This window comes from Oncorhynchus masou, chromosome 19, assembly GCF_036934945.1.
Source record: "Oncorhynchus masou masou isolate Uvic2021 chromosome 19, UVic_Omas_1.1, whole genome shotgun sequence".
NCBI classification, from domain to species: Eukaryota; Metazoa; Chordata; class Actinopteri; order Salmoniformes; family Salmonidae; genus Oncorhynchus; species Oncorhynchus masou.
This window is the reverse complement of record NC_088230.1, coordinates 10,201,925-10,226,921: the sequence shown is the minus strand read 5'-3', so window position 1 is coordinate 10,226,921 and position 24,997 is coordinate 10,201,925. Positions and strand designations below refer to the sequence as shown.

General features: G+C 42.7%; 1 protein-coding gene across 1 annotated transcript; it reads right to left on the bottom strand.

The window, feature by feature from the left end:
- Positions 1–12,077: 12,077 nt before the first annotated feature.
- On the bottom strand, positions 12,078–14,580 carry LOC135505537 (4-galactosyl-N-acetylglucosaminide 3-alpha-L-fucosyltransferase 9-like). Its single transcript, XM_064924604.1, has 2 exons — positions 14,484–14,580; positions 12,078–13,942 (listed from the first exon to the last, which is right to left on the bottom strand). The coding sequence occupies exon 2, from the start codon at positions 13,932–13,934 to the stop codon at positions 12,837–12,839; it is 1,098 nt and encodes a 365-aa protein (XP_064780676.1). The 5' UTR covers positions 13,935–13,942; positions 14,484–14,580; the 3' UTR covers positions 12,078–12,836.
- Between the last annotated feature and the right edge of the window lie 10,417 nt (positions 14,581–24,997).

Here is a 24,997-nt window from a genome sequence, read left to right as displayed (position 1 = left end):
AGTGGAAGAATAAATCTAAGGGTGGGTTGCACCAACATGGTTTAAATTTATCTAGGATTAGAGCTAATCTAGGTTTTGTAAATCTATGTTTATAATTAATCAAAGATGTGTCGCACCACTTAATTTTAAATCTAGATCAGTAAATCTATGATTACCGGTTTTAAACTATGATTAGTGCCATGTTACACCAATATAAGAGGTATTTTGTCAGTTGAAACGGAGTAGCTAGCCGATTTGACAAATGAGGCCAGAAAGTTGCTGTTCCATGATAAAATAATAACAATGTAACATTAGAACTACTGCAACTCCATCGTGAAAGGTTCTCATGGGTTGTTTGATTTGAAATAAGATCCGTTATTTGCTAGACAGAAAACACATTTGTTAGCTAATGTAGCTAGCTAGTTTATAAACCAAGTTAGATAGCATAAAATATGATTTATTATTGTCATTATTTAAAGCTATTTATCCACTTATGATTTGTCCGTTAGCCACCTGATCATGGCACTTCAAAAAAGCAAACGTTTCCCCGCGTATGAAAAAAAACTATCGTCGGAGCTGGAGGACTATAGTAACGTAACTGTTACTGGAGAATAAAAAGACAGACAACACAACTGTCAAAAAGAAGGAAAGACACCTAGGCCATTTATGCGACAGACGTAATGGATCAACACGGATTAAATAAAAGAGGGGGATCCAAATAGGTAGAAAGCTGCAGCAGAGGAGAGGCAGGGGCTATGTCAGACCGGAGCCAGAGGGGGGCCTCCGCAGTAAGGAAAGTAGCTATTGGCTGTCCTAAAAGTTGTCATCACCTAATTTGCATAATTGGTCATGTGCATGTAATTGTGATGGATGCTGTAGGAGAGAGGAATAACATTGTGGGAGAGACAAAAAGCGAGTTAAAAACACCCTAAACATGTTTAGAACTACAAATGAGCAAGCTGCAGAGAGTGGCACACACAACGAATAAGAATCAGATATTTGAGGCCATACTCTTCGTCCTCCTTCAGCACTTTATGGACCCCATTGTTAATCCCCGTCATAACAGGCATTGTCAGTCCCTATCCCCAAGGAGTTTCTCTTTTTTAAGAAAACACTTCTCGAGGAAAGCCATAACAGCACAGGCTATAGATTTGGCATCTCCTCACTCCAACTCAACAAGCCACAGAAATGTTGATACAATTGTCTGCTTGGTGTCACTAAAGTACCTTATCACAACCCCCAGGTACTTAGAAACACTTAACATCCGTGGACTCATCGAGGAGGAGGCTGAAACACTGGTCACCCACAGCTGAGACCAACTTTTTCAGAAAGAATGGTACTAGAACACCATTAATAACTTCTGTGCACTTTGTCGTGTGCATTTTGAAGTGGGTAGCAGCAGTGGAGTCTGAGAAAGCAGCTCTACATGCTTCTCCATTGTGATCACATGCCAGCATGGAACAGTGTTCAGCGATAGCTAATGCCATGGTGGCCTCAGCCTTTTTTGCAGAGTAAACTTTTTTAACCATAAATGGCAGCTTGTTTTGGGTGGAACTGTTATAAGGCTTTGCCTTTTGAGTATGTTTTTGAGTTTTGTTTTTTTACATCACTAAGTTTGGCGTAGAAATCAGCATTACAATACAGGCAATATGCCCGTGTATCATCTCCAATAAACGGCTTCAACCAGCCTTTGAATTCAGGGTTTGATTCCCACTCCTTTCTGTATTTTTGATTGTACAGTTTAGACAGACATGATGAGCTAGCCAGCTAGATGTTTAGCTTATGTCACAGAGAGGCACACACACAGTGGACAAGGTGAGTAAGTGACTGAGCCTGTGTGAGTCAAATGCAGTGATTTATTTTTGTGCAGTGATTTATTTTAGACAAAGCACATTTTACATTTACATCCCGTCCTGAATGTAAGCCAGGGTGGGATCAGCCAGCGGAAGCTTCCTGCATGCGCGATTCATTTGCAGTCTGGACACGGAGGGGTGAACATCTCCTGCTCTGACTGCAGCTGGGAGGGACTGCTGTGAGTGTGAGTCCTGTGAGTGCTTTGGGACGGGAGTGGAGCCCACGGCAGCACCCGCTGCTCATTGAGAAGAGTAAGAACGATATCTGCTTTCATGTCAGAGTCTCCACAAGTCTCTAATAACACCATAAAAAGTGATTTAACCCAGTTTAATAGTTAATCCATGTTGGTGCAACCCAACTTGTAAAACATGTATGAAAAATAAAACATGAATATATCGTGATTAGATAAGTATTAAGCCCCCTGAGTCAATACATGTTAGAATCACCTTTGGCAGCGAGTACCACTGTGAGTCTTTCTGGGTAAGTCTCTAAGAGGTTTCCAGACCTGGATTGTGCAACATTTGCCAATGTATTATTTTTTAAATTCTTCAAGCTCTGTCAAATTGATTGTTGGTCATTGCTAGACAACCATTTGCAGGTCTTCCCATAGTATTTCAAGCAGATTTAAGTAAAAACTTCAGCCTCTCAGGAACACTCACTGACTTCTTGGTAAGCAACTCTAGTGTAGATTTGGCTTTGTGTTTGAGGTTATTGTCCTGCTGAAAGGTGAATTAATCTCCCAGTCTCTGGTGGAAAGCAGACTGAACCAGGTTTTCCTCTAGAATTTTGCCTGTGCTTAGCTCCATTCCGTTTCTTTTTTCTCCTGAAAAGCTCCCCAGTCCTTAACGATTACAAGTATACCCATAACATGATGCATCCACCACTATGCTTGGAGATATGGAGAGTGGTACTCAGTAATGTGTTGTATTTGCCCCAAACATAACACATTGTATAGAGAAAAAGGTTAATTGCTTTGACACATTTTTTTTTGCAGTATTTCTCTGGTGCCTTGTTGCAAACAGGATGCATGTTTTGAAATATTTTTGTTCTGTACAGGATTTCTTCTTTTCACTCTATTAGTATTGGGGAGTAACTAATGTTATTGATCCATCCTCTGTTCTCTCCTATCATAGCCATTAAACTAACTGTTTTAAAATCTACATTGGCCTCATTGTGAAATCCCTGAGCGGTTCCTTTCTTCTCCGGCAACCGAGTTAGGAAGGATGCCTGGATCTTTGTAGTGAGTGGGCTTATTTATACTCTATCCAAAGTGTAATTAATAACTTCCGCGTGCTCAAAGGGATATTCAATGTCTGCTTTTCTTTTAACCCATCTACCAATAAATGCATGTCGGGAAGAGTGGTTGTGCCTGACTACACAAGCGGCAATGAGTAAACACACAACAAAATAGTTCAATTTCTAGATGCTTTTACTTTAGCTTTTAGTGTCTCTGGCACTCTAGTCCACAAGCTGTTCAAGCAAGAGGGTGGTTAAAGATGGCGGTCACCTGTAGTCTCCTGCGGTGCTGTGGCCTCACTGGCCCAGTCTGTAACTCTCCTTCAGAGGAGTCTGTGGAAGGAGAGATAACCACGGTGTAAGTGGGAGAGTAGGCACACTCTGGCTGTGTCTACCTAACTGATTCACTTGAGTGATGTCCAGCCTGCACTCTTGTGCCAGTCAATTGATTAGGGAATGACTTGCAGGTGTGCTGATTATATAATCCTGCACAGGTGTGTTGGGTGAGCATAGCTGTGGTGCTGTCTTCGGCTGGCCTGGTGTTGATGATAACTCAGCCTTCCACACTGCTGAACTGAGTGCCGTGGTCCACTGTGCTGCAGCCAGTGCCACTGTCCATGGTGCTGCACTGGGAGTCCTTCAGCCACACCTATGCTCATGCCTCTCACGGTGCCACACCCACTTCTTTGTGTTGGCTGTCAGGCCTGCCTGTCGGAGACAACCCAAGACACGGCCTACCGTCTCCGTGTGGTCTTCCCACGTCTCCGAAGGGATTACCACTTTGTCCAGGTAGGCCGCAGCAAAGTCCCGATTTGGCCAGTCTTTGAAAGGTGGCTGGGGCCCCGTGAATGCCAAAAGGAAGCACAGTGTACTATTTGGCTTGGATACCAGGATGATGGGGCAGACCCATGTTTTCTTTTACTCCTCTATGGCGTTCAACTCACACATCCTTTTGACCTCAGTGTGGATGGCTTTGCGACAAGCTTCACTGACCCTGTACGGCTTCACGTGTACAGTCTTCCCAACTGGCATACGGATATTGTGCTCTAGCATATCTGTCCACCCAGGCAAAGAGGAAAATACAACCGTGTACTGATCAATGAAGTGTCTTACCTCTTGGAGTTGTTGGAAAGTAAGGTCTTACCCTGAGATGTAAAAATGTGGCATTTCCTTGGCAAGCTCTGTACATACAGTAGGCCACGGTAACATCATCCTCCTCCCACTTTTTCAAAAGGTTAATGTTATACACTTGCTCCCGTTTACGGCTGATATGGCTGGTTTATCCTGTATGTCACTGGGCCTGGTTTCTCCATGACATCATAAGGGCCCCTGCTGCTGTTCATTCTGTTCAGAACAAGCTAGGGTTTTGATGCCATGTCATTTTGTAACTAACTACATCAAACATAATGATAAAAAACGTTGACACTGTATATGACATGAGTTTTATGATACAGAAATGTGAAGTGCTCATTTGGACTCGTGGGTGTGTTTGGCTTGCTTGTATGACATGAAAGCAGTATTATAATCCTCAACATCTCATCTTTCAAAATACATTGAATCCTCTTAATTTACAGCATTTCCCTCACTAAAACAACAAAAAAATTGCTAAAGTTGCCATATTAGTGTGAGGGATGGGGATAATTTCTTGTTTAGTGCGGTGCTCAAATTCAGAACAGCTGTCAGCCAAAACCCCAAAAACGCTGAGCTCTGACATCATTTATATAATTTTACTGTACTGCCACTGCGTTCCAGTTTAGGCACTTATCAGTCATTTTCAAGGGTTACCATCTTGGATAGTAGTACATTAGTAGTATGTTACAATGTAGTGTTAGTGTAGTAGTACAGTCCTGACATACTGTATCGATAACTAAAATATACATTGTAACGTCCTTTAAAAGCTACTTGTTTATTGTCAGAATGAGCATTCTGGATATGTGTAATATATAAACCATTTAGTGTCTTCCTGTTTCACCTTAGGTTATTTGTCTCAAAATTGTGTGTCAAAATTATTCCTAGGATGTGTTATGAAAAACTTTTAATGAAAGCATGCTAAAAACAAATATTTTTTAAAATGCAATTAACGCAAAATCCATATCTAAACAACACCCTGAGACCAACCGATTATGAAAAAGACAAATAAATATAATCCAAACGGCAAAGAAAATCAGAAAAGCTCATATGCCTGTTCTCCGTATGGAATCATTTGAATACGGATTTTATAACAACTTTTGTGTTTTGTCTAAACGACTGTTCAGTAGTAAATAAGACATCAGCAGTGCGGTAGGGCTCGAAAAAACAAAAACAATTGACTAGTGATGGGGACGGATATGGAAAACCCATTAGTTAATGATAGGCTCACCATTTAGTCTTTTTCACCACCATGTAATCCAATAGCAAAAATAGAAGATACACTGTTCAAAACGGTTATTTTTGAAGTGCTGAATAGATGGTAAATATCAGTTTCCATACAATACTTGACTATTACTTGACTTTTAATTTGTATCAAATGGCAGGTTGGAAATATGTCCGTTTCAGTTTCATTATCCTTATACAGTACATACGTAGGACAAATCATCAGAAATAGGGGTATTGTAAAACAGTTGGCTACTTTAAAAATGTAGCACTGTGTTGTATGCCCTTTCTGCTCTATGCAACATTGTGCAAGATAACCTTTTTTTATGTGCCTGGTCAATTTATACAGTATTGCCTGTCTCTCTGCTCACAGTGCCTCAATGAAATTCAGATAATGAGTGGAATATATTGTTATGTATAACCCAGGTATGTCAGCAGTGCATTGTACACGACACTGTAATTTCAAATGGTAGCACATAGTGACTCTTTCCACTTTGTCATATGATGTAGTACTTACAGCCACATCCATCTGATTTGGTTTTACCTTCCAACATATATTGATGCCAAATCACTACATTTATGAGATAAAAATGTAGAAAAGTACAGTGTTCAGCAGTTATCAAACTATATATATTGCATTTGGAAAGTATTCAGACCCCTTGACTTTTTACACGTTTTGTTATGTTACAGCCTTATTCTTAAATGGATTCAATATTTTTTTCCTCCTCAGCAATCTACACACAATACCTCATGATAAGAAAGCAAAAAAACGTTTTTTAGACATTTTTGAAAATGTATTTGTCACGCCCTGACCTTAGTTATCTTTGTTTTCTTTATTATTTTGGTCAGGTTAGGGTGTGACTAGGGTGGGTATGTTAGTTTTTGTATTGTCTAGGGTTTTTTGTATATCTAGGGGGTTTGTAAGTCTAGGTATATGTAGATCTATGGTGGCCTGAATTGGTTCCCAATCAGAGGCAGCTGTTTATCGTTGTCTCTGATTGGGGGACCATATTTAGGTAGCTATTTCCATAGGGTATTTGTGGGTTCTTATTCTATTTTAGTTGCCTGTCTGCACCACTCATATTTGCTTCATGGTTCGTTTTGTTAGTTTGTTCAGTGTTACTTCTTTATTAAAGAAGAATGTACGCTTACCACACTGTGCCTTGGTCTCCTCCTTACAACAAACGTAGATTTTGTTTTGGTACCCTTCCCCAGAGTATTCAAATTTAAAACTGATATCACACTTACAGTATTCAGTATTCAGACCCTTTACACAGTACTTTGTTAAAGCACCTTTGGCAGTGATTACAGCCTTGAGCCTTCTTGGGCATGACGCTGCAAGCTTGGCAAACCTGTATTTGGGGAGGTTCTCCCATTTTTCTCGGCATATTCTCTCAAGCTCTGTCAGGTTGGATGTGGAGCGTTGCTGCACAGCTGTTTTCAGATCTCCCCAGAGATCTTCTTTTGGGTTCAAGTCCGGGCTCTGGCTGATCCATTCAAGGATATTTAGAGATTTGTCCCAAAGCCACTCCTGCGTTGTCTTGGCTGTGTGCTTAGGGTCGTTGTTGGAAGGTGAACCTTTGCCCCAGTCTGAGGTCATGAGTGCTATGGAGCAGGTATTCATCAAGGATCTCTCTTCTTTGCGCCGTTCATCTTTGCCTTGATCCTGACTAGTCTTCCAGCATGACGCTGCCACCACCATAATTCACCTTGGGGATGGTGCAAGTTTCCTCCAGACGTGAGGAAATGGCATTCAGGCCAAAGATTCAATCTTGGTTTCATCAGACCAGAGAATCTTGTTTCTCATGGTCTGAGAGTTTGCCTGTTGGTAAAACTTCATGCAGGCTGTCATGTGCCTTTTACTGAGCAGTGGCTTCCGTCTGGCCACTCTACCATAAAGGCCTGAATGGTGGAGTGCTGGAGCGATGGTTGTCCTTCTGGGAGGTTCTCCCATCTCCACAGAGGAACTCTGGAGCTCTGTCAGAGTGACCATCTGGTTCTTGGTCACCTCCCTGACCAAGGCCCTTCTCCCCCGATTGCTCAGTTTGGCCGGGCGACCTGCTCTAGGAAGGGTCTTGGTGGTTCCAAACGTCTTCTATCTAAGAATGATGGAGGCCACTGTGTTCTTGGGGACCTTCAATGCTGCAGATTTTGTTTTGGTACCCTTCCCCTGATCTGTGCCTCGACACAATCCTGTCTCGGAGCTCTATGGACAATTCCTTTGACCTCATGGCTTGGTTTCTACTCTGACATGCACTGCCAACTGTAGGACCTTATATAGACAGGTGTATGCCTTTCCAAATTATGTCCAATCACTTGAATTTACCGCAGGTGGACTCAAATCAAGTTGTCGAAACATCTCAAGGATTATCAATGGAAACAGGATGCACCTGAGCTCAATTTTGAGTCTCATAGAAAAGGGTCTGAATACTTTCCAAAGGCACTGTACGTTAACTATGCACTATATAATTTTGGTTCAGTAGTTATCAGTTTTAGCAGTTTAATTAAGTGATGGTTAATTGTATTGTTAACAAATTATGAAAATCATATAAAAATAAAGTGAATATTGTATTTTGAAAAGCAGATACTTAGATTGAGTATGTACCCAAATTGACAGTGTGATTTGGTGCAGTGAACAAGTGACTTTGTGAATTTGTTTGTTGTACTCAGTCAACTGAAAATGTGCTTTGACGCATGAGCTATTTCGATGATCTGATTGCATTTTTGTGCTTAGATTTGTGAAAATGTTCCACATACTTACTTCCAGGGTCCTGTGAAATCCAGCCAGCTGCTTGTTGATTCCCCACAGGGCCAGGTGGGAATGCTATAGGAGGCCTAAAACCTAACCAGTTTGAATACAATGAGGACCCTGTCAACCACCAGCAGACAAATAACAAAGGCTCTGAAATTGTTGGCTGCACATGTCCGTGGTTCTCAGCTATGTCGATAAAGACAATAAAATCATGTTGAAATGACAGATATTACACCCTTGATGAGACAGTGAAACACATTTCACAAGGTGTCTGTACTCAAAGATTTGTGTAAGGTCTCCAGGAGCTGTTTTGAAAAGATCCAATGAGTGTTCTCCCAGACATTTGATAAAAAAAACAATGATTGGTGTTTAAAAAATGAACAAACCAGTTGGTGTATATTAAGATGCATCTAAAAACGTAACTAAAATCAAATAAATAAACAACCAAGGGAAAATGTACTTACAACTGTCTACAGGTGTTTTCTGCTCAGTGATGGAATAGAGTTGGCTGACTGGATGCTGTCCTAGAGTCAATGTTCAAGATGTTGTCTGCTGTAATGTCAGCAGTTGCTGTCTTAATTATTGTGCTTTATTTGTACATCATTGATCTTTGACACACCTCTTACAAGTTCAAGCATTCTCTCTGGTTAAGGATAATGGTATAGGCATCATGCCCAGACGCCACCCTGACCTCGCATGCCTAGACCCCCATACATTAACTCCTTCCTCACAGACACATACGCACGCAAACCGAGGTCAACATTCCCGAATTTAAAATATAACATTCATGTATGGTATTGTTTTAATCACCAAACAATTTTCTGGTTAGAATTAAATGAACCCTGCATGTTTTAAATTCACAACTCTGTTTATTAATGAAACAATTATTTGAAGCAACTAGACCCCAATACAATACCTTGATCAGCACCTTTTACACCATGTCTGCACACAGACACTAGGACCCTCCTCACATCCGATATACTGTAATCAAAAAAGTGGGGTGTGATGTTTACATACAACAACAAGGCAGAGTTCATCTCAGCCTATGCCTCCCTCCAGTCCCTCGACTTCTTGGCACTGACGGAAACATGGATCACCACAGATAACACTGCTACTCCTACTGCTCTCTCTTCGTCCGCCCACGTGTTCTCGCACACCCCGAGAGCTTCTGGTCAGCGGGGTGGTGGCACCGGGATCCTCATCTCTCCCAAGTGGTCATTCTCTCTTTCTCCCCTTACCCATCTGTCTATCGCCTCCTTTGAATTCCATGCTGTCACAGTTACCAGCCCTTTCAAGCTTAACATCCTTATCATTTATCGCCCTCCAGGTTCCCTCGGAGAGTTCATCAATGAGCTTGATGCCTTGATAAGCTCCTTTCCTGAGGACGGCTCACCTCTCACAGTCCTGGGTGACTTTAACCTCCCCACGTCTACCTTTGACTCATTCCTCTCTGCCTCCTTCTTTCCACTCCTCTCCTCTTTTGACCTCACCCTCTCACCTTCCCCCCTACTCACAAGGCAGGCAATACGCTCGACCTCATCTTTACTAGATGCTGTTCTTCCACTAACCTCATTGCAACTCCCCTCCAAGTCTCCGACCACTACCTTGTATCATCCAACACTTCCCACACTGCCCCTACTCGGATGGTATCGCGCCGTCCCAACCTTCGCTCTCTCTCCCCCGCTACTCTCTCCTCTTCCATCCTATCATCTCTTCCCTCTGCTCATACCTTCTCCAACCTATCTCCTGATTCTGCCTCCTCAACCCTCCTCTCTTCCCTTTCTGCATCCTTTGACTCTCTATGTCCCCTATCCTCCAGGCCGGCTCGGTCCTCCCCTCCCGCTCCGTGGCTCGACGACTCATTGCGAGCTCACAGAACAGAGCTCCGGGCAGCCGGCGGAAATGGAGGAAAACCATCCCTGCGGACCTGGCATCCTTTCACTCCCTCCTCTCTACATTTTCCTCCTCTGTCTCTGCTGCTAAAGCCACTTTCTACCACTCTAAATTCCAAGCATCTGCCTCTAACCCTAGGAAGCTCTTTGCCACCTTCTCCTCCCTCCTGAATCCTCCTCCCCCTCCCCCCCTCCTCCCTCTCTGCAGATGACTTCGTCAACCATTTTGAAAAGAAGGTCGACGACATCCGATCCTCGTTTGCTAAGTCAAACGACACCGCTGGTTCTGCTCACACTGCCCTACCCTGTGCTCTGACCTCTTTCTCCCCTCTCTCTCCAGATGAAATCTCGCTTCTTGTGACGGCCGGCCGCCCAACAACCTGCCCGCTTGACCCTATCCCCTCCTCTCTTCTCCAGACCATTTCCGGAGACCTTCTCCCTTACCTTCGCTCATCAACTCATCCCTGACCGCTGGCTACGTCCCTTCTGTCTTCAAGAGAGCGAAGTCGCACCCCTTCTGAAAAAACCTACACTCGATCCCTCCGATGTCAACAACTACAGACCAGTATCCCTTCTTTCTTTTCTCTCCAAAACTCTTGAACGTGCCGTCCTTGGCCAGCTCTCCCGCTATCTCTCTCAGAATGACCTTCTTGATCCAAATCAGTCAGGTTTCAAGACTAGTCATTCAACTGAGACTGCTCTTCTCTGTATGCTCCGCACTGTTTAACTCTCTCTCCTCTGCTCTCATCCTTCTAGACCTATCGGCTGCCTTCGATACTGTGAACCATCAGATCCTCCTCTCCACCCTCTCCGAGTTGGGCATCTCCGGCGCGGCCCACGCTTGGATTGCGTCCACCTGACAGGTCGCTCCTACCAGGTGGCGTGGCGAGAATCTGTCTCCTCACCACGGCTCTCACCACTGGTGTCCCCCAGGGCTCTGTTCTAGGCCCTCTCCTATTCTCGCTATACACCAAGTCACTTGGCTCTGTCATAACCTCACATGGTCTCTCCTATCATTGCTATGCAGACGACACACAATTAATCTTCTCCTTTCCCCCTTCTGATGACCAGGTGGCGAATCGCATCTCTGCATGTCTGGCAGACATATCAGTGTGGATGACGGATCACCACCTCAAGCTGAACCTCGGCAAGACGGAGCTGCTCTTCCTCCCGGGGAAGGACTGCCCGTTCCATGATCTCGCCATCACGGTTGACAACTCCATTGTGTCCTCCTCCCAAGCGCTAAGAACCTTGGCGTGATCCTGGACAACACCCTGTGTTCTCAACCAACATCATGGCGGTGGCCCGTTCCTGTAGGTTCATGCTCTACAACATCCCAGAGTACGACCCTGCCTCACACAGGAAGCGGCGCAGGTCCTAATCCAGGCACTTGTCATCTCCCGTCTGGATTACTGCAACTCGCTGTTGGCTGGGCTCCCTGCCTGTGCCATTAAACCCCTACAACTCATCCAGAACGCCGCAGCCCGTCTGGTGTTCAACCTTCCCAAGTTCTCTCACGTCACCCCGCTCCTCCGCTCTCTCCACTGGCTTCCAGTTGAAGCTCGCATCCGCTACAAGACCATGGTGCTTGCCTACGGAGCTGTGAGGGGAACGGCACCGCAGTACCTCCAGGCTCTGATCAGGCCCTACACCCAAACAAGGGCACTGCGTTCATCCACCTCTGGCCTGCTCGCCTCCCTACCACTGAGGAAGTACAGTTCCCGCTCAGCCCAGTCAAAACTGTTCGCTGCTCTGGCCCCCAATGGTGGAACAAACTCCCTCACGACGCCAGGACAGCAGAGTCAATCACCACCTTCCGGAGACACCTGAAACCCCACCTCTTCAAGGAATACCTAGGATAGGATAAGTAATCCTTCTCACCCCCCCCCTTAAATGATTTAGATGCACTATTGTAAGTGGCTGTTCCACTGGATGTCAGAAGGTGAATTCACCAATTTGTAAGTCGCTCTGGATAAGAGCGTCTGCTAAATGACTTAAATGTAAATGTAATGCCACGGCCACTCTGAACAATGGGTGTGATATTTACATCCTGGCGTGAAAGCACACCTGGTTGTGATATTAAAGTCCTAGCCATTCAGAACAAAGGGTGTGATGTTTACATACTCTACATCATGTCGTAATTTCCAGGCCACTCAGAACAATGGGTGTGATGCTTACATACATCATGTGGTAATGCCACGGCGACTCAGAACAATGGGTGTGATATTCAAATCCTAGGCAGAAGTCCCGCCCCCCTCCTCAATCAACGATGTGTGAAAGTTAGTTTGACAGAAGCTACCCGTCAATGACTACTCTCATGGTGTTTGAAAATTGATGATGTCATCAGTTAGAAATGCTCTGTTTTCACGTTTGTAGACACTGGTATTGTGCTGGAGATCATTTTTTAAAATGGTGGAACTACCCTTTAATTTTTCAGCTCAAAATGTGTGAGTGTAAAGATATAAAACATACATACAGGTAGTAATTCAGACAATAAATAGTGCAGAGAATAGTTGTTCGGTAGTTATAAAGATAAGAGCCTGAATGGTTCTGGATACTTAAATACCTAGCTATGACACTAGTACAGTAAAACAACCAGGTACACTTATCTTACAAGTAGTGCAATAGGTCGTAAAGGCACTGTGTAAACGTTGCTAATGTGGGATGCTGGGTGTGACTAAATTCCACCCTGAGACATGATACTGTACACGGAGAGAAGAGGGTAATATAGTGGCAACAGCACATACACCGATGAGGATGTAAGTGACTGATTAACCAAAATGCCATTTGTAAACATCGTGAACAACCCTGTACTCCCAATGTTTGCCTATGTGGTCACAGGCATAGCAAATAGCTTGGATGAACTCTTGACTCAGTTGAACCAGATGTTGCTGAGCAGAGAAGTTTCTACGCAACTGAAAGTAGTGCAGATATGCCTCATCATCCTTGTCCAACTTGAGGAGGAATTCAGCCAGGGCTTTTGCATCGGGAAAATCATTAATATGGATGAAGGAATCTCCTGGGACAAAGTCTTCATAGTTCTGTCTCGGTGGGCCCAATACTACTGGCACTGTTCCTGCTGCAAGTGGTCCGTTTAGCTTCTCTGTGATGTAGTCTTTGTGGACTGAGTTCTCAAAGGAGAGGTAGAACTTACAGCTGGAAAGTGTTGAGTAGTAGTCCTCATATTTCAAGAATCTAGCAAAGGCTGTGCCAAAGAGTTCCACCTTAATGTGTTTTACAAGTTCTCTGTAATATTTGTGCCTTACCCCTGTTCCAGTGGTAGGGTCATTGTTGCTCACAATCCAGCAAACTAATTTATCCTTCTTGGGCAGCACAAAGTCCTCACCCTGGCCTTTCCTTACGGTCAAGCGCCAACGCACAGGGATGTCTGCGTCCTCCCTATAACTCAAGGTCAAGTTGAAAAGGTTATCTAGACCAGGTATCCTAATTGTATTTGTAGGTGATTCCACGTGATACCAAATCCACTTCTGGAATGGTGGTCGAGGTGATGGAGGCAAGTTGGATAAATTGTATTTGATGGATTTGTGAAAGATGAGCACACCATCTGCCTTGTTGTACAGAGACCTGTCATCTGTCAGGTGGCAGCCATCAATGTTGAAGAAAGTGGCACAATCGCTAAAATCAAACCTGCGGTTTTCAGGCCAGAACCACAACAGCATGATGGGCTTTTCTGGCTCTGGCTGCTTAGACAATAACCTGTTCTCAGGTCGCTTTGAGTAATGAGGCTGGGAAGTACAGTCCAGAGCTGATTTGTAATACATAAAAAACAGTGTCACAAATCCTCCTAGACAGAGGATCCCTACCAGGAAGATACGCAAAGCTCCTGTAAGGAAAGTACTTGACAGCATTTTGGCTCCTGTGAAGAGAGGAAAAAGGCATTATTACATTATCATTCACACTCAAAGAAATTAAAACAAATGAAGATTTTTGTTTAACTGTTGTTAAATAGCTTTTGTGTACAGAGAGAAAGTATGAGAAAAGAAGCAGGTGCAGATTAAACACTCTCTTTTAATTTGAGAGTAACCACAAATACAGTTGATGCAAATGGGAACATGAACAATGAGAATGGTTTAGTCAGATTAGATTCAAAAGGAACAACGAGGAAACGTGCCCATGTACCTAGCTACCTCAGGATTGTGCTGAAGTTAATAATAAAATTGTCCTTTCATCTTATACCCCTTTGCTGTACTGATCCACTAGACTTGTTTGTCACAATGTCATCTGGTGAATGTTGAAATTCCTTATTCTTGACTAATATGGATTTTCGTTCACTTTTTCTAGTCTAAAAACACTTAATTATAGACGTATAGACTTTTACATGACCATTCAAAGCTGCACTCAATAAGGCACCAATATGTGAAAGCCTGTAGCTGTCAAAGGTAAAGATAATGCCTCACCGGTGAACAGGTTGTTCTTGTCACGCTGTATTCAGACCTGCCGGGGATGTCATTCATATACGCTCCCTATGTGAGCTGTGCACCTGTGAAACATTTCTCTGGGTCTTTGGTACTCATCAGTTCAATAAAGAGATAAGAAACAGTGACGACGTTTTATAAACGAAGGGAGAGAACAAGTTCTTCTGGACACCCTTACGGCAGGATTAGAAAGCATGAAAGGGAAATAGAGGTTGGGCCTCTGTTGGGAGGGGTAGGCCAGATTGTGTCATGTCCCAATAAACAGTAAAGGGGGAATAAAATCCTGTATCTTTTCCCTTACCAGCAAAAACATGCCTAAACATGTCATGGACATCATAGAGTTAGAACAACTAGGCTACAAAGTCCTTTAATGAACCAAATAGTTCAAGGACACATATTCACTACAACAATTCATGAGAACAAAACATGTCAACCTTACCGTTCACCTCAACCAATAGAACAAGAAAAATGATATTGAGTGTCTAGGTGTGGTTTAGTCACTATCAATGTTGTGGTGCGTGTGTGGCGTTCCATGTGCAGTCATGATTCACATCCTTCTCTTTGTTCCACTGTGCCAGTTAGAGAACTCCCATGGAACGTCCACATATTCTCTGTTGACATTTGACACTTTCTAAAGTGATGAATTCCCATATCCCCTTACGACCCGGATCCTGGAGTGTTTGGTACCCTGATCCACGGTATAAAGCATGTGTGAAACACAAGCAAACCCTGGCTGAAATTAATCCTGGACCTGCATGAGTAATGGGTCCAGGATTGAAGACCAGTCGCGTGGAACTTTTTTTGCCCGTTGTAAACAAGCTAGCTCGCTAACTTCATGTAGAATGTGCGTCGTGCTGATCGCACCCCGAATCAGTTATTTTTCGGGTTCTTGTGAAAGCAACATTTTATTCTGTACAATTCTCACAAATGCTACAGGGAACCGAACCATGGAACCGAATTTCATAATGTGAAAACTCCATTAGCCTGTCTTAGTTCTAGGCAATTTTCCTGCTTGTTTTATGTGTCGATATTAGATTTGAGTGATCTCATGTGTTTACATGGTGTCTTTCATTGTGATTGAATGTTTGGTGTATTAAAGGCGCAATCCATACCTTTTTCTCTACCTCGTGGCAATGAAACAAACTACAACTGTCCTGAAAAATGTACACTAATAACTCACAGAAAAACTCAGGGCAACACTTTAGGGGGGAATAACTCAACATATAGATTCCACCTTTATGAGCTAGAAGTGCTGTTGTAGTGTGGAGTTTTTTCATCCATTTGTATACATTTATTGTGAAACAAACTAACAGGAGCTACAGTATATACCCACCCACACAAAGAGGGCAACACTCTTTGGCCAAACACAATGGGAAAAGTATCAAATGTACAGTGAACAGAGAACCACTCTTGTTGACGGAGAGAAAAAAATACCATTTCAAATCCTACGCATTTTGCCATGTCTTCGTCGCTATTTGTATTTATTGTGAATCCCCATTAGCTGCTGCCAAGGCAGCAGAAATTGTAAAAACATTACAATACATTCACAGATTTCACAACACGTGTGTGGATGATAGCGTGTGTATGCATGTGTCTGTGCTTATGTTTGTGTTGCTTCACAGTCCCGCTGTTCCATAAGGTGTTTTTTTCATCTGTTTTTTTAAAATATAATTTTACTACTTGCATGAGTCACTTGATGTGGAATAGAGTCCATGTTGTCATGGCTCTATGTACTGTAGTACTGTGCGCCTCCCATAGTCTGTTCTGGACTTGGGGACTGTGAAGAGACCTCTTGTAGCATGTCTTGAGGGGTATGCATGGGTGTCCGAGCTGTGTGCCAGTAGTTCAGACAGCTCGGTGCATTCAACATGTCAAAACCTCTCATAAATACAAGTAGTGATGAAGTCAATATCGCCTCCACTTTGAGCCAGGAGAGATTGACATGTATATTATTCATATTAGCTCTCTGTGTACATCCGAGGGCCAGCCGTGCTGCCCTGTTCTGAGTCAATTGTTTGTGGCACCTGACCAAACGACTGAACAGTAGTAGCTTTGTTGATAGTGTTGTTAAGAAGGCAGCGCAGCACTTTATTACAGACATACTTCTCCCCAACTTAGGTACTGTTGTATCAATATGTTTTGACTATGACAGTTTACAATCCAGGGTTACTCCAAGCAGTTTAGTCATCTCAACTTGCTCAATTTCCACATTATTTATTACAAGATTCAGTTGAGGTTTAGGTTTTAGTGAATGATTTGTCCCAAATACACTGCTTTTAGATTTAGAAATATTTAGGGCTAACTTATTCCTTGCCACCCACTCTGAAACTAACTGCAGCTCTTTGTTAAGTGTTGCAGTCATTTCAGTCACTGTAGTGGCTGACGTGTATAGTGTTGAGTCATCTGCATACATAGACACTGGCTTTACTCAAAGTCAGTAGCATCAACTTTAGTAAAGATTGAAAAAAGCAAGGGGCCTAGACAGCTACCCTGGGTAATTGCTGATTCCACCTGGATTATGTTTGAGAGGCTTCCATTAAAGAACACCCTCTGTTAGACAAGTAACACTTTATCCACATTATACCAGGGGGTGTTAAGCCACGCAAGTTTTTCCAGCAGCAGAATATGATCGATAATGTTAAAATTTGCACTGAAGTCTAACAAGACAGCCCCCATCACTTTATCATCAGTTTCTATCAGCCAATCATCAGTCATTTGTGTAAGTGCTCTGATTCTTGGCATTCTCTCAACCAGCTTCATGAGGAATGCTTTTCCAACAGTCTTGAAGGAGTTCCCACATATGCTGAGCACTTGTTATCTGCTTGTCCTTCATCATGCAGTCCTACTCATCACAAACCATCTCAATTGGATTGAGGTTGGGTGACCGTGGAGACAAGGTCATCTGATGCAGCACTCCATCACGTTCTTGGTCAAATAGCCCTTACACAGCCTGGAGGTGTGTTTTGGGTCATCGTCCTGTTGAAAAACAAATGATAGTCCCCCTAAGCGCAAACCAGATGGGATGGCATATCGCTGCAGATTGCTGTGGTAGCCATGCTGGTTAAGAGTGCCTTGATTTCTAAATAAATCACAGACCGTCACCAGCAAAGCACCCCCACACTTCCTCCTCCATGCTTCACGGTTGGAACCACACATGGAGATCATCCGTTCACCTACTCTGCGTCTCACAAAGACACGGCAGTTGGAACCATTACTTGTGTTTCTTGGCGCAAGCAAGTCTCTTCTTCTTATTGGTGTCCTTTAGTAGTGTTTTGTTTTTGCAGCAATTCGACCATGAAGGCCTGATTCACGAAGTCTCCTCTGAACAGTTGATGTTGAGATGTGTCTGTTACCTGAACAATGTGCATTTATTTGGGCTGCAATCTGAGGTGCAGTTAACTCTAATGAACTTATCCTCTGCAGCAGAGGTAACCTTTCCTGTGGCGAACCTCATGAGAGCCAGTTTCATCAATGCACTTGATGGTTTTTGCGACTGCACTTGAAGAAACTTTCAAAGTTCTTTAAATGTTCCTGATTGACTGACCTTCATGTCTTAAAGTAATGATGGACTGTCATTTCTCTTTGCATATTTGAGCTGTTCTTGCCATAATATGGTCTTTTACCAGATAGGGCTAACGTCTGTATACCACCCTTACATTGTCACAACACAACTGATTGTCTCAAACGCGTTGAGAAGGAAAGAAATTCCACAAATTAACACGGCACACCTGTTAATTGAAAAGCATTCCAATCTAAAATATATTTTGGTTTGTTTAACACTTTTTGGGTTGCTACATGATGTTATTTCATAGTTTGTCTTTACTATTATTCTACAATGTAGAAAATAGTAAAAATATAGGTAGGTGTAGGTGTGTTTAAACTTTTGACTGGTACTGTATATACATTTTTCCCCCCTCATTAATCTACACACAATAACCCATAATGACAAAGCAAAAACAGTCTTTCAGAAATGTTTGCATATGTATAAATACAATTACTGAAATATCACATTTACAATAGTATTCAGACCCTTTACTCAGTACTTTGTTGATGCACCTTTGGCAGCGACTACAGCCTTGAATCTTCTTGGGTATGACGCTACAAGCTTGGGACACTTGTATTTGGGGAGTTTCCCCCATTCCTTGCAGATCCTCTCAAGCTCTGTCAGGCTGGATGGGCAGCGTCACTGCACAGCTGATTTCACATCTCTCCAGAGATGTTAGATCAGGTTCAAATCCAGGCTCTGGCTGGGCCTCAAGGACATTCAGAGAAGCCACTCCTGCATTTCATGGCTGTGTCCTTAGGGTCATTGCCCTGTTGGAAGGTGAACCTTTCTGAGCATTCTGGAGCAGGTTTTCATTAAGGAACTCTCTGTATTTTGCTCTGTTCATCTTTCCCTCGTTCCTAATTAGTCTCCCAGTCCCTACTGCTGAAAAACCTCCCCACAGCATTATGCTGCCACCACCATGCTTCACCATAGGGATGGTGCCAGGTTTCCTCCAGACGTGAGTTCAATCTTGGTTTCATCAGATTAATCTAGTTTCTTATGATGTGAGAGTTGTTTAGGTGCCTTTTAAAAACTCAAAGCAGGCTGTCATGTGCCTTTTACTGAGGAGTAGCTTCCATCTGCCCACTCTACCATAAAAGCTTGATTGGTGGAGTGTGGCAGAGATGGTTGTCCCATCTCTACATAGGAACTCTGGAGTCTTGATGGTTCATAACTTCTGTGTTCTTGGGGACCTTCAATGCTGCAGAACTTTTTTGGTACCCTTCTCCAGATATGTGCCTCGACACAATTACTTCGACCTCATGGCTTGGTTTTTACTCTGACATGCACTGTTAACTGTGGGACCTTATATAGACAGGCGTGTGCTTTCCAAATCATGTCCAATCAATTGAATTTACCACAGATGGACTCCAATCAAGTTGTAGAAACATCTCAAGGAAGATCAATGGAAACAGGATGCACCTGAGCTCAATTTTGAGTCTCATAGCAAAGGCTCTAAATTCTTCCGTATATAAAAAGTCACTTTCCGAATGCAGTGTATGTATATGTGATGGGACGTATAGACGATATATGCGTAGAATATGTACTATACAGTATCTGAATAATAGTATATGTACAGCAATAGTTAAATAGGAAATGCCTTGACTAGAATACAGTATATACTGTACATATGAAGTGGGTAAAACTGCATGTAAACATGATTCAAGTGATCAGTGTTCCATGACTATGTACAGTACATAGGGCAGCTGCCTCTAAGGTGCATGGTAGAGTAACCTGGGGGTTGCTGACTGGTAACAGTGACTAAAGTTCAGGCCAGGGTACTGGGTGGAGGCCGGCTAGTGGTAACTATTTAAGTCTTATGGCCTTGAGATAGAAACTGTCTTTCAGTCTCTTTGTCCCAGCTTTGAGGCACCTGTACTGACCGCACCCTCTGGATGATAGAGGGATGAACAGTCCGTTGCTCGGGAGGCTGAGGTCCTTGATGATCTTCGTGGCCTTCCTGTGACACCGGCTGCTGTAGATGTCCTGGAGGGCAGGCAGTGGTGATGCGTTGGCATGTTGCCTTTGTGTTTACTGTGTCGTAATGTGTGATCATTGAGATCCTAGTAGATGACTTAAGTATTCTAATTCATAATTCTGCATGTGATACTCTTCATGTAGCATATGTCAGTATTTATACAGTCTTTCCTTTGTTAATACTATTGTTTCTCTACTTGTGCTACCAGTTATTGATTTGTGTGCTCATTATCCCTGTTTTCAGTCCATTACAGAACCGCTACCATTTCCACTATCTTTCCCACTACATTTGTATGGCCATGATGTAAATAAAGTGCCCTTGTGTGTAGCTTTGTGTTGCCTATTATTCTTCTCTCTGACCAAGTGAGATGTGCCAGTGGGTCACCGATTAGCCCAATAGGAGATTCTCTCTTAAACCGAACACATATGACGTTGAGACACTCCAAATTATTGTTTAGAATGTCAAGACATGAACACAACATGCTTTCTCAGTTGTTCTACAGAAAAATACATGATAGACAGCTGTTGTGATTTTTGGGTTCAGCTGAAGTTGCTCCATCACGTGAAAAAGAAAATGAGAGCTGCAAACCCTAGGAGCTCAGATGCAATCATTTAATAACCTAATAACCAACGTTTCAACAGACAAGTTGTTCTATCATGTAACAGGTACATCTGCATGGTCTTCCCCGGTAGACCTTGGTATTAATCTCTTAATTTGGATTGGATCAGAACCAGGGATCAACAGTGCCTTCATATAGTCTATATCCTTGGTCATGTTTCTAGGCTGCTCACCCAACAAATGATTACAACATAAACAATAGACACATTAGGAATACATTTTTTGTTCAGTTTCTCAATGCCACCTCTTTTGAAAAACAATACCTCACTCAGTGCATACCCTGGTGCACATGATTCGGACCCACAATGCATTATGTATCCATTTTTTTGTTGTCAGTTAAGACGCAGACAACTCTTTAACAAAACTCCTCATACAGAGTGAGGATGGTTTTGATGAAAAAAATGCATATTAAAATAAGCACACTGATAAAGCAAGTACAAGATCTCACCACAGTATAGAGAGAACCATGTTCCCAGTCTAGCTATAGGACACTTAACACTCATATTCAATGTCTGTGAGACCCAGCGCCATTTAAACGGACCAGTTTAACATTGTCCATCAAAGAGCAGGTAAAGTTCTTCATATGACATCAGTCCTTCAGTCACACGCAATGACCAGCCCACACTGTCCATCTTTACTGCATGTCAAGGCTATATGTTAAACTAGACATCAATGCTAAAGAGAGATAAAGTGAGACACGGATATAGGGGAAGAAGCTATGCGTCTTGTTCCATCTATTCATATTCTCCTTCACCGGAGCCCACGGGCGCAGGGCTTGTTGTGCAGGGTGAGCTGGCGGGAGCTGTACCCAGAAAGGGTGATGCCCACGGCCCCTAATAGGAAGGCAATGTGGGGGGTCATGATTTCCCCAGGCCCGCTCCTCTCCAACCAATCCATGTTATGCTTTGTCTGAGTCTGAAACACACATACACACCCACACTAAACCAGTCACCTAATAGAGCTTCTTTATCTCCCGTCAGAATTTAAACATTTAAGAAAATAAGTTAGTGAATTTATGTCATTAAAATGAACTCAATATTTTTTATTTATCTATATGTGGGATGTAAAAATTGGCTTACATGGTTACATGTACTTAAGCATGAATGAGAATGGGTAGTATGGTTTAAGGCACTCACCTTCAGGTATTTGATGTACCCTGGGGATAGCTTGGGCAGCTGGAAAAACAAATTTGCCCTCTTCATGGTTGCGCTTAGAAAATAAAGTTATCAGTTAAGTTTCCTGGGCTTTCAGTCTGTTCTCACACACACACAACTCCACTCAGTTCTCCTATCTTTCTAGTGTGATGCAAACCCTTAACCTGTATATAAAGGCTCTCTCCATAATAATTTAATCTCCTACGTGGTTTGGCCTGTCCTAGTGATAAGAGGCTTGGATGCAGGGCCAGCAGGCTGCTCCAATCCTAAATTCATGGCATAGACACGCACACACCTGGTCAAACAAGCAAATGCACAGTTATAGTAATGACAAGAAATTAATTAATTCTAGTACTAAAGAGTAATTATTTGTACTTTTGCTAAATACAGTGATAAGCATTAAGACAGAGAGAGAGAGAGAGATACGATGATTGTGTCATTAAAGTTGTTATGCTACATGAGCAACATGCCAAGAAATCAAAATCAAGACTTATGTCTCATTGGTTAATGTAATGCAGAGCTGCACAAAAATAGTGTACATTGAAAGAGAGTGTGTGTGTGTGTGTGTGTGTGTGTGTGTGTGTGTGTGTGTGTGTGTGTGTGTGTGTGTGTGTGTGTGTGTGTGTGTGTGTGTGTGTGCGTGTGTACATATGTGTATGTGTGTGTTTAGCAAGGAGCTTATCTCCAGCCATTTGTCTGAGCTGGATCAGATAGGATAATAGGATCAGCAGCTGCATAACAGGTCTTTCTACAGCGGGGAAGCCTTAATCAGTATTTACTGACAGGTCAAGCTTGTTCAAGTTTTTATTATTGGATGATGATTTGTTAGACATTTTCGATACAAATTCCGGAATTTGTATGGTATTTGTTTTCATGATTAATCCAGTGCTGCCTAGTGTATGTTCATTGTACTGTATGTGTGTGCTCTTATGTTTGCTTTGTGTATGAAAATGGTATAGGCAAAAAGTATGTTATTGAGACCAATACACCATGGACTGACAGACTGTGTGACTATCTCTCTGAGGGTAGGCTGGTTTTGAGAGGGGGGAGCGTGGACCTTGTCCTCTCACTCAGTCCTGGCAGCCTGTTGAGACGGCATCATGGGGAATATCTAGCTCGTTAAAGAGCTAGTGTGCAGCACCTGTTTGTTTGTAAAGTTCCAGAGATGTGGGCGGAACATGCTGATTAGCAGCCTGTTCTCAGCCTCCCGCGGTTCTGTGTGTCATCACCCCCTCATATTCTCCACTGACCCAAATGTTTCTGCAGAATCTTCTCTTCAACAAGCACCCACCATCCCAGTCACAAAGTATTGTATAGAGATGCCTCTTACTACTGGCTTCACCTTACTTCACCGGTGGATCTGAAAAATAAACATTGTCAACATTTCCTGGCTACTGCATTGGTGAAGATATCCCTGAGAGACAAACATGTTTGTATCAAAGTTCACCCTGTCCTCATCTCTCTCTCTCTCCTACAGACATATGTTTGTATATACACACACACACACACACACACACACACACACACACACACACACACACACACACACACACACACACACACACACACACACACACACACACACACACACACACACACACACACACACACACACACACACACACACACACACACACACACACACACACACACACACACACACACACCACAAACATACAGTATAGTATCCCTATTCCCTCTCTTCACTCGTCTCCGCTCCTCTGTCTTCCTCATACGCACTCAGTTAGCTGCATTTATATTGCCGTTTGCAAAATATGGTCCCTGCAGGTTCACAGTGGCGAAGTGATTGGAGTGCTAGATCTCTGCCTGGTACACATTTTAACGTGGGGAGACGCCACACCTCAACATGGCATTATCCCACACAGCCAGTGCAACCGCCAACCAGAACGTTTCCATACTCATGAGAACTGAGATGCCCCCATCTAAAGACAAATCATCATGTATCACTGGATAGTTTAACTCTGTAACCACATGTTGTGTGGCTTTAGGTCACTTATGGATAGACGCATTTAATATCTCTCAAGTTAACTTAGAAGGTGGAAGCCTACCCAGCTGCTGGGCCATTAGGCCTATGCGTTGCTTGATAAACAGGCAATGCTGAAGGGTAAACTGGTCAACTCACGTTGAAATCATTGCATATAGTAACACAGCTAGATTTTGTTAGAATCAAGCTGAAATTATTACCCCATCTAGTGGTTTGAATACATCCATGTATGTACCTTCTCATTTGTTTGACAAAACATCTCCTCACAGCCTGGTCTCATAGACTAGACGTAACATAGTAAATGTAAATCAAGGATACTCGTTAGTATGATATGTTATGTTTGGTATGGTTACATAAGACAGGTGGTTACTTAAGGCAAAAACGAAAGTAGGGTGGTTGGTTGGGGTGGATAAGTGGCTGTATAACATGAACGTCTAGCAACCCAAATGTTGCGAGTTTGAATCTCATCACAGGCAACTTGAGCATTTTTGCTATTTAGCTACTTTTCAACTACTTAGCATGTTAACTAACCCTTCCCTTAACACTAACTTGAACTCTTTTAGATAACCGTTCCCCTAACCTTAACCCTTTAACCTTAACCCCTAACCCTAACCCCTAGCCTAGCTAACGTTAACCAGTTAGCTAGAATTCATAACATTTCATACATTTTGCAAATTCATAACATATTTTACATTTTCCAAGTTTGACATATAATAAGAATTGTGTCTCAGATTTACATACATAATAATATGAAATGATCTAAGCCTAGGTTTCTTCTCAACATCTTTAACCAAGAGTGTATTCATTACCCCTTGCAACAGAAACAGTTGACAATTTATGAATCAAAAGGAAGTAAACAGAATGAATCGGTACGGACCTACCTGAATTTGTTCAATAGAACTCTTGTTTTTGTTGCAAACTTTTCCTGTTTGGACTAAACTGTTTCTGTTGTAAAACATTTTGTTAAAAGGCAGCAAACAGAACAAAATAGGGAGGGACCTACCTGAATTTCTCCAATACAAAACTCCATATATATATTTTATATTTGTGATGAATAATGCTGTAAATGTGATATTATGTTAAATATCTTGTATTACAGTCATGGCCATTCAGTATAGATAGGCCCTACTGAGTGCCTTAGTAGATAGCCTAATATTAAATTCATGTGCATATCTGACTCATTCAATTGATTCC

What these genes read in the sequence shown, in the direction of transcription:
- LOC135505537 (XM_064924604.1), bottom strand. Translation starts at nt 13,934, where the DNA reads ATGCTGTCAAGTACTTTCCTTACAGGAGCTTTGCGTATCTTCCTGGTA.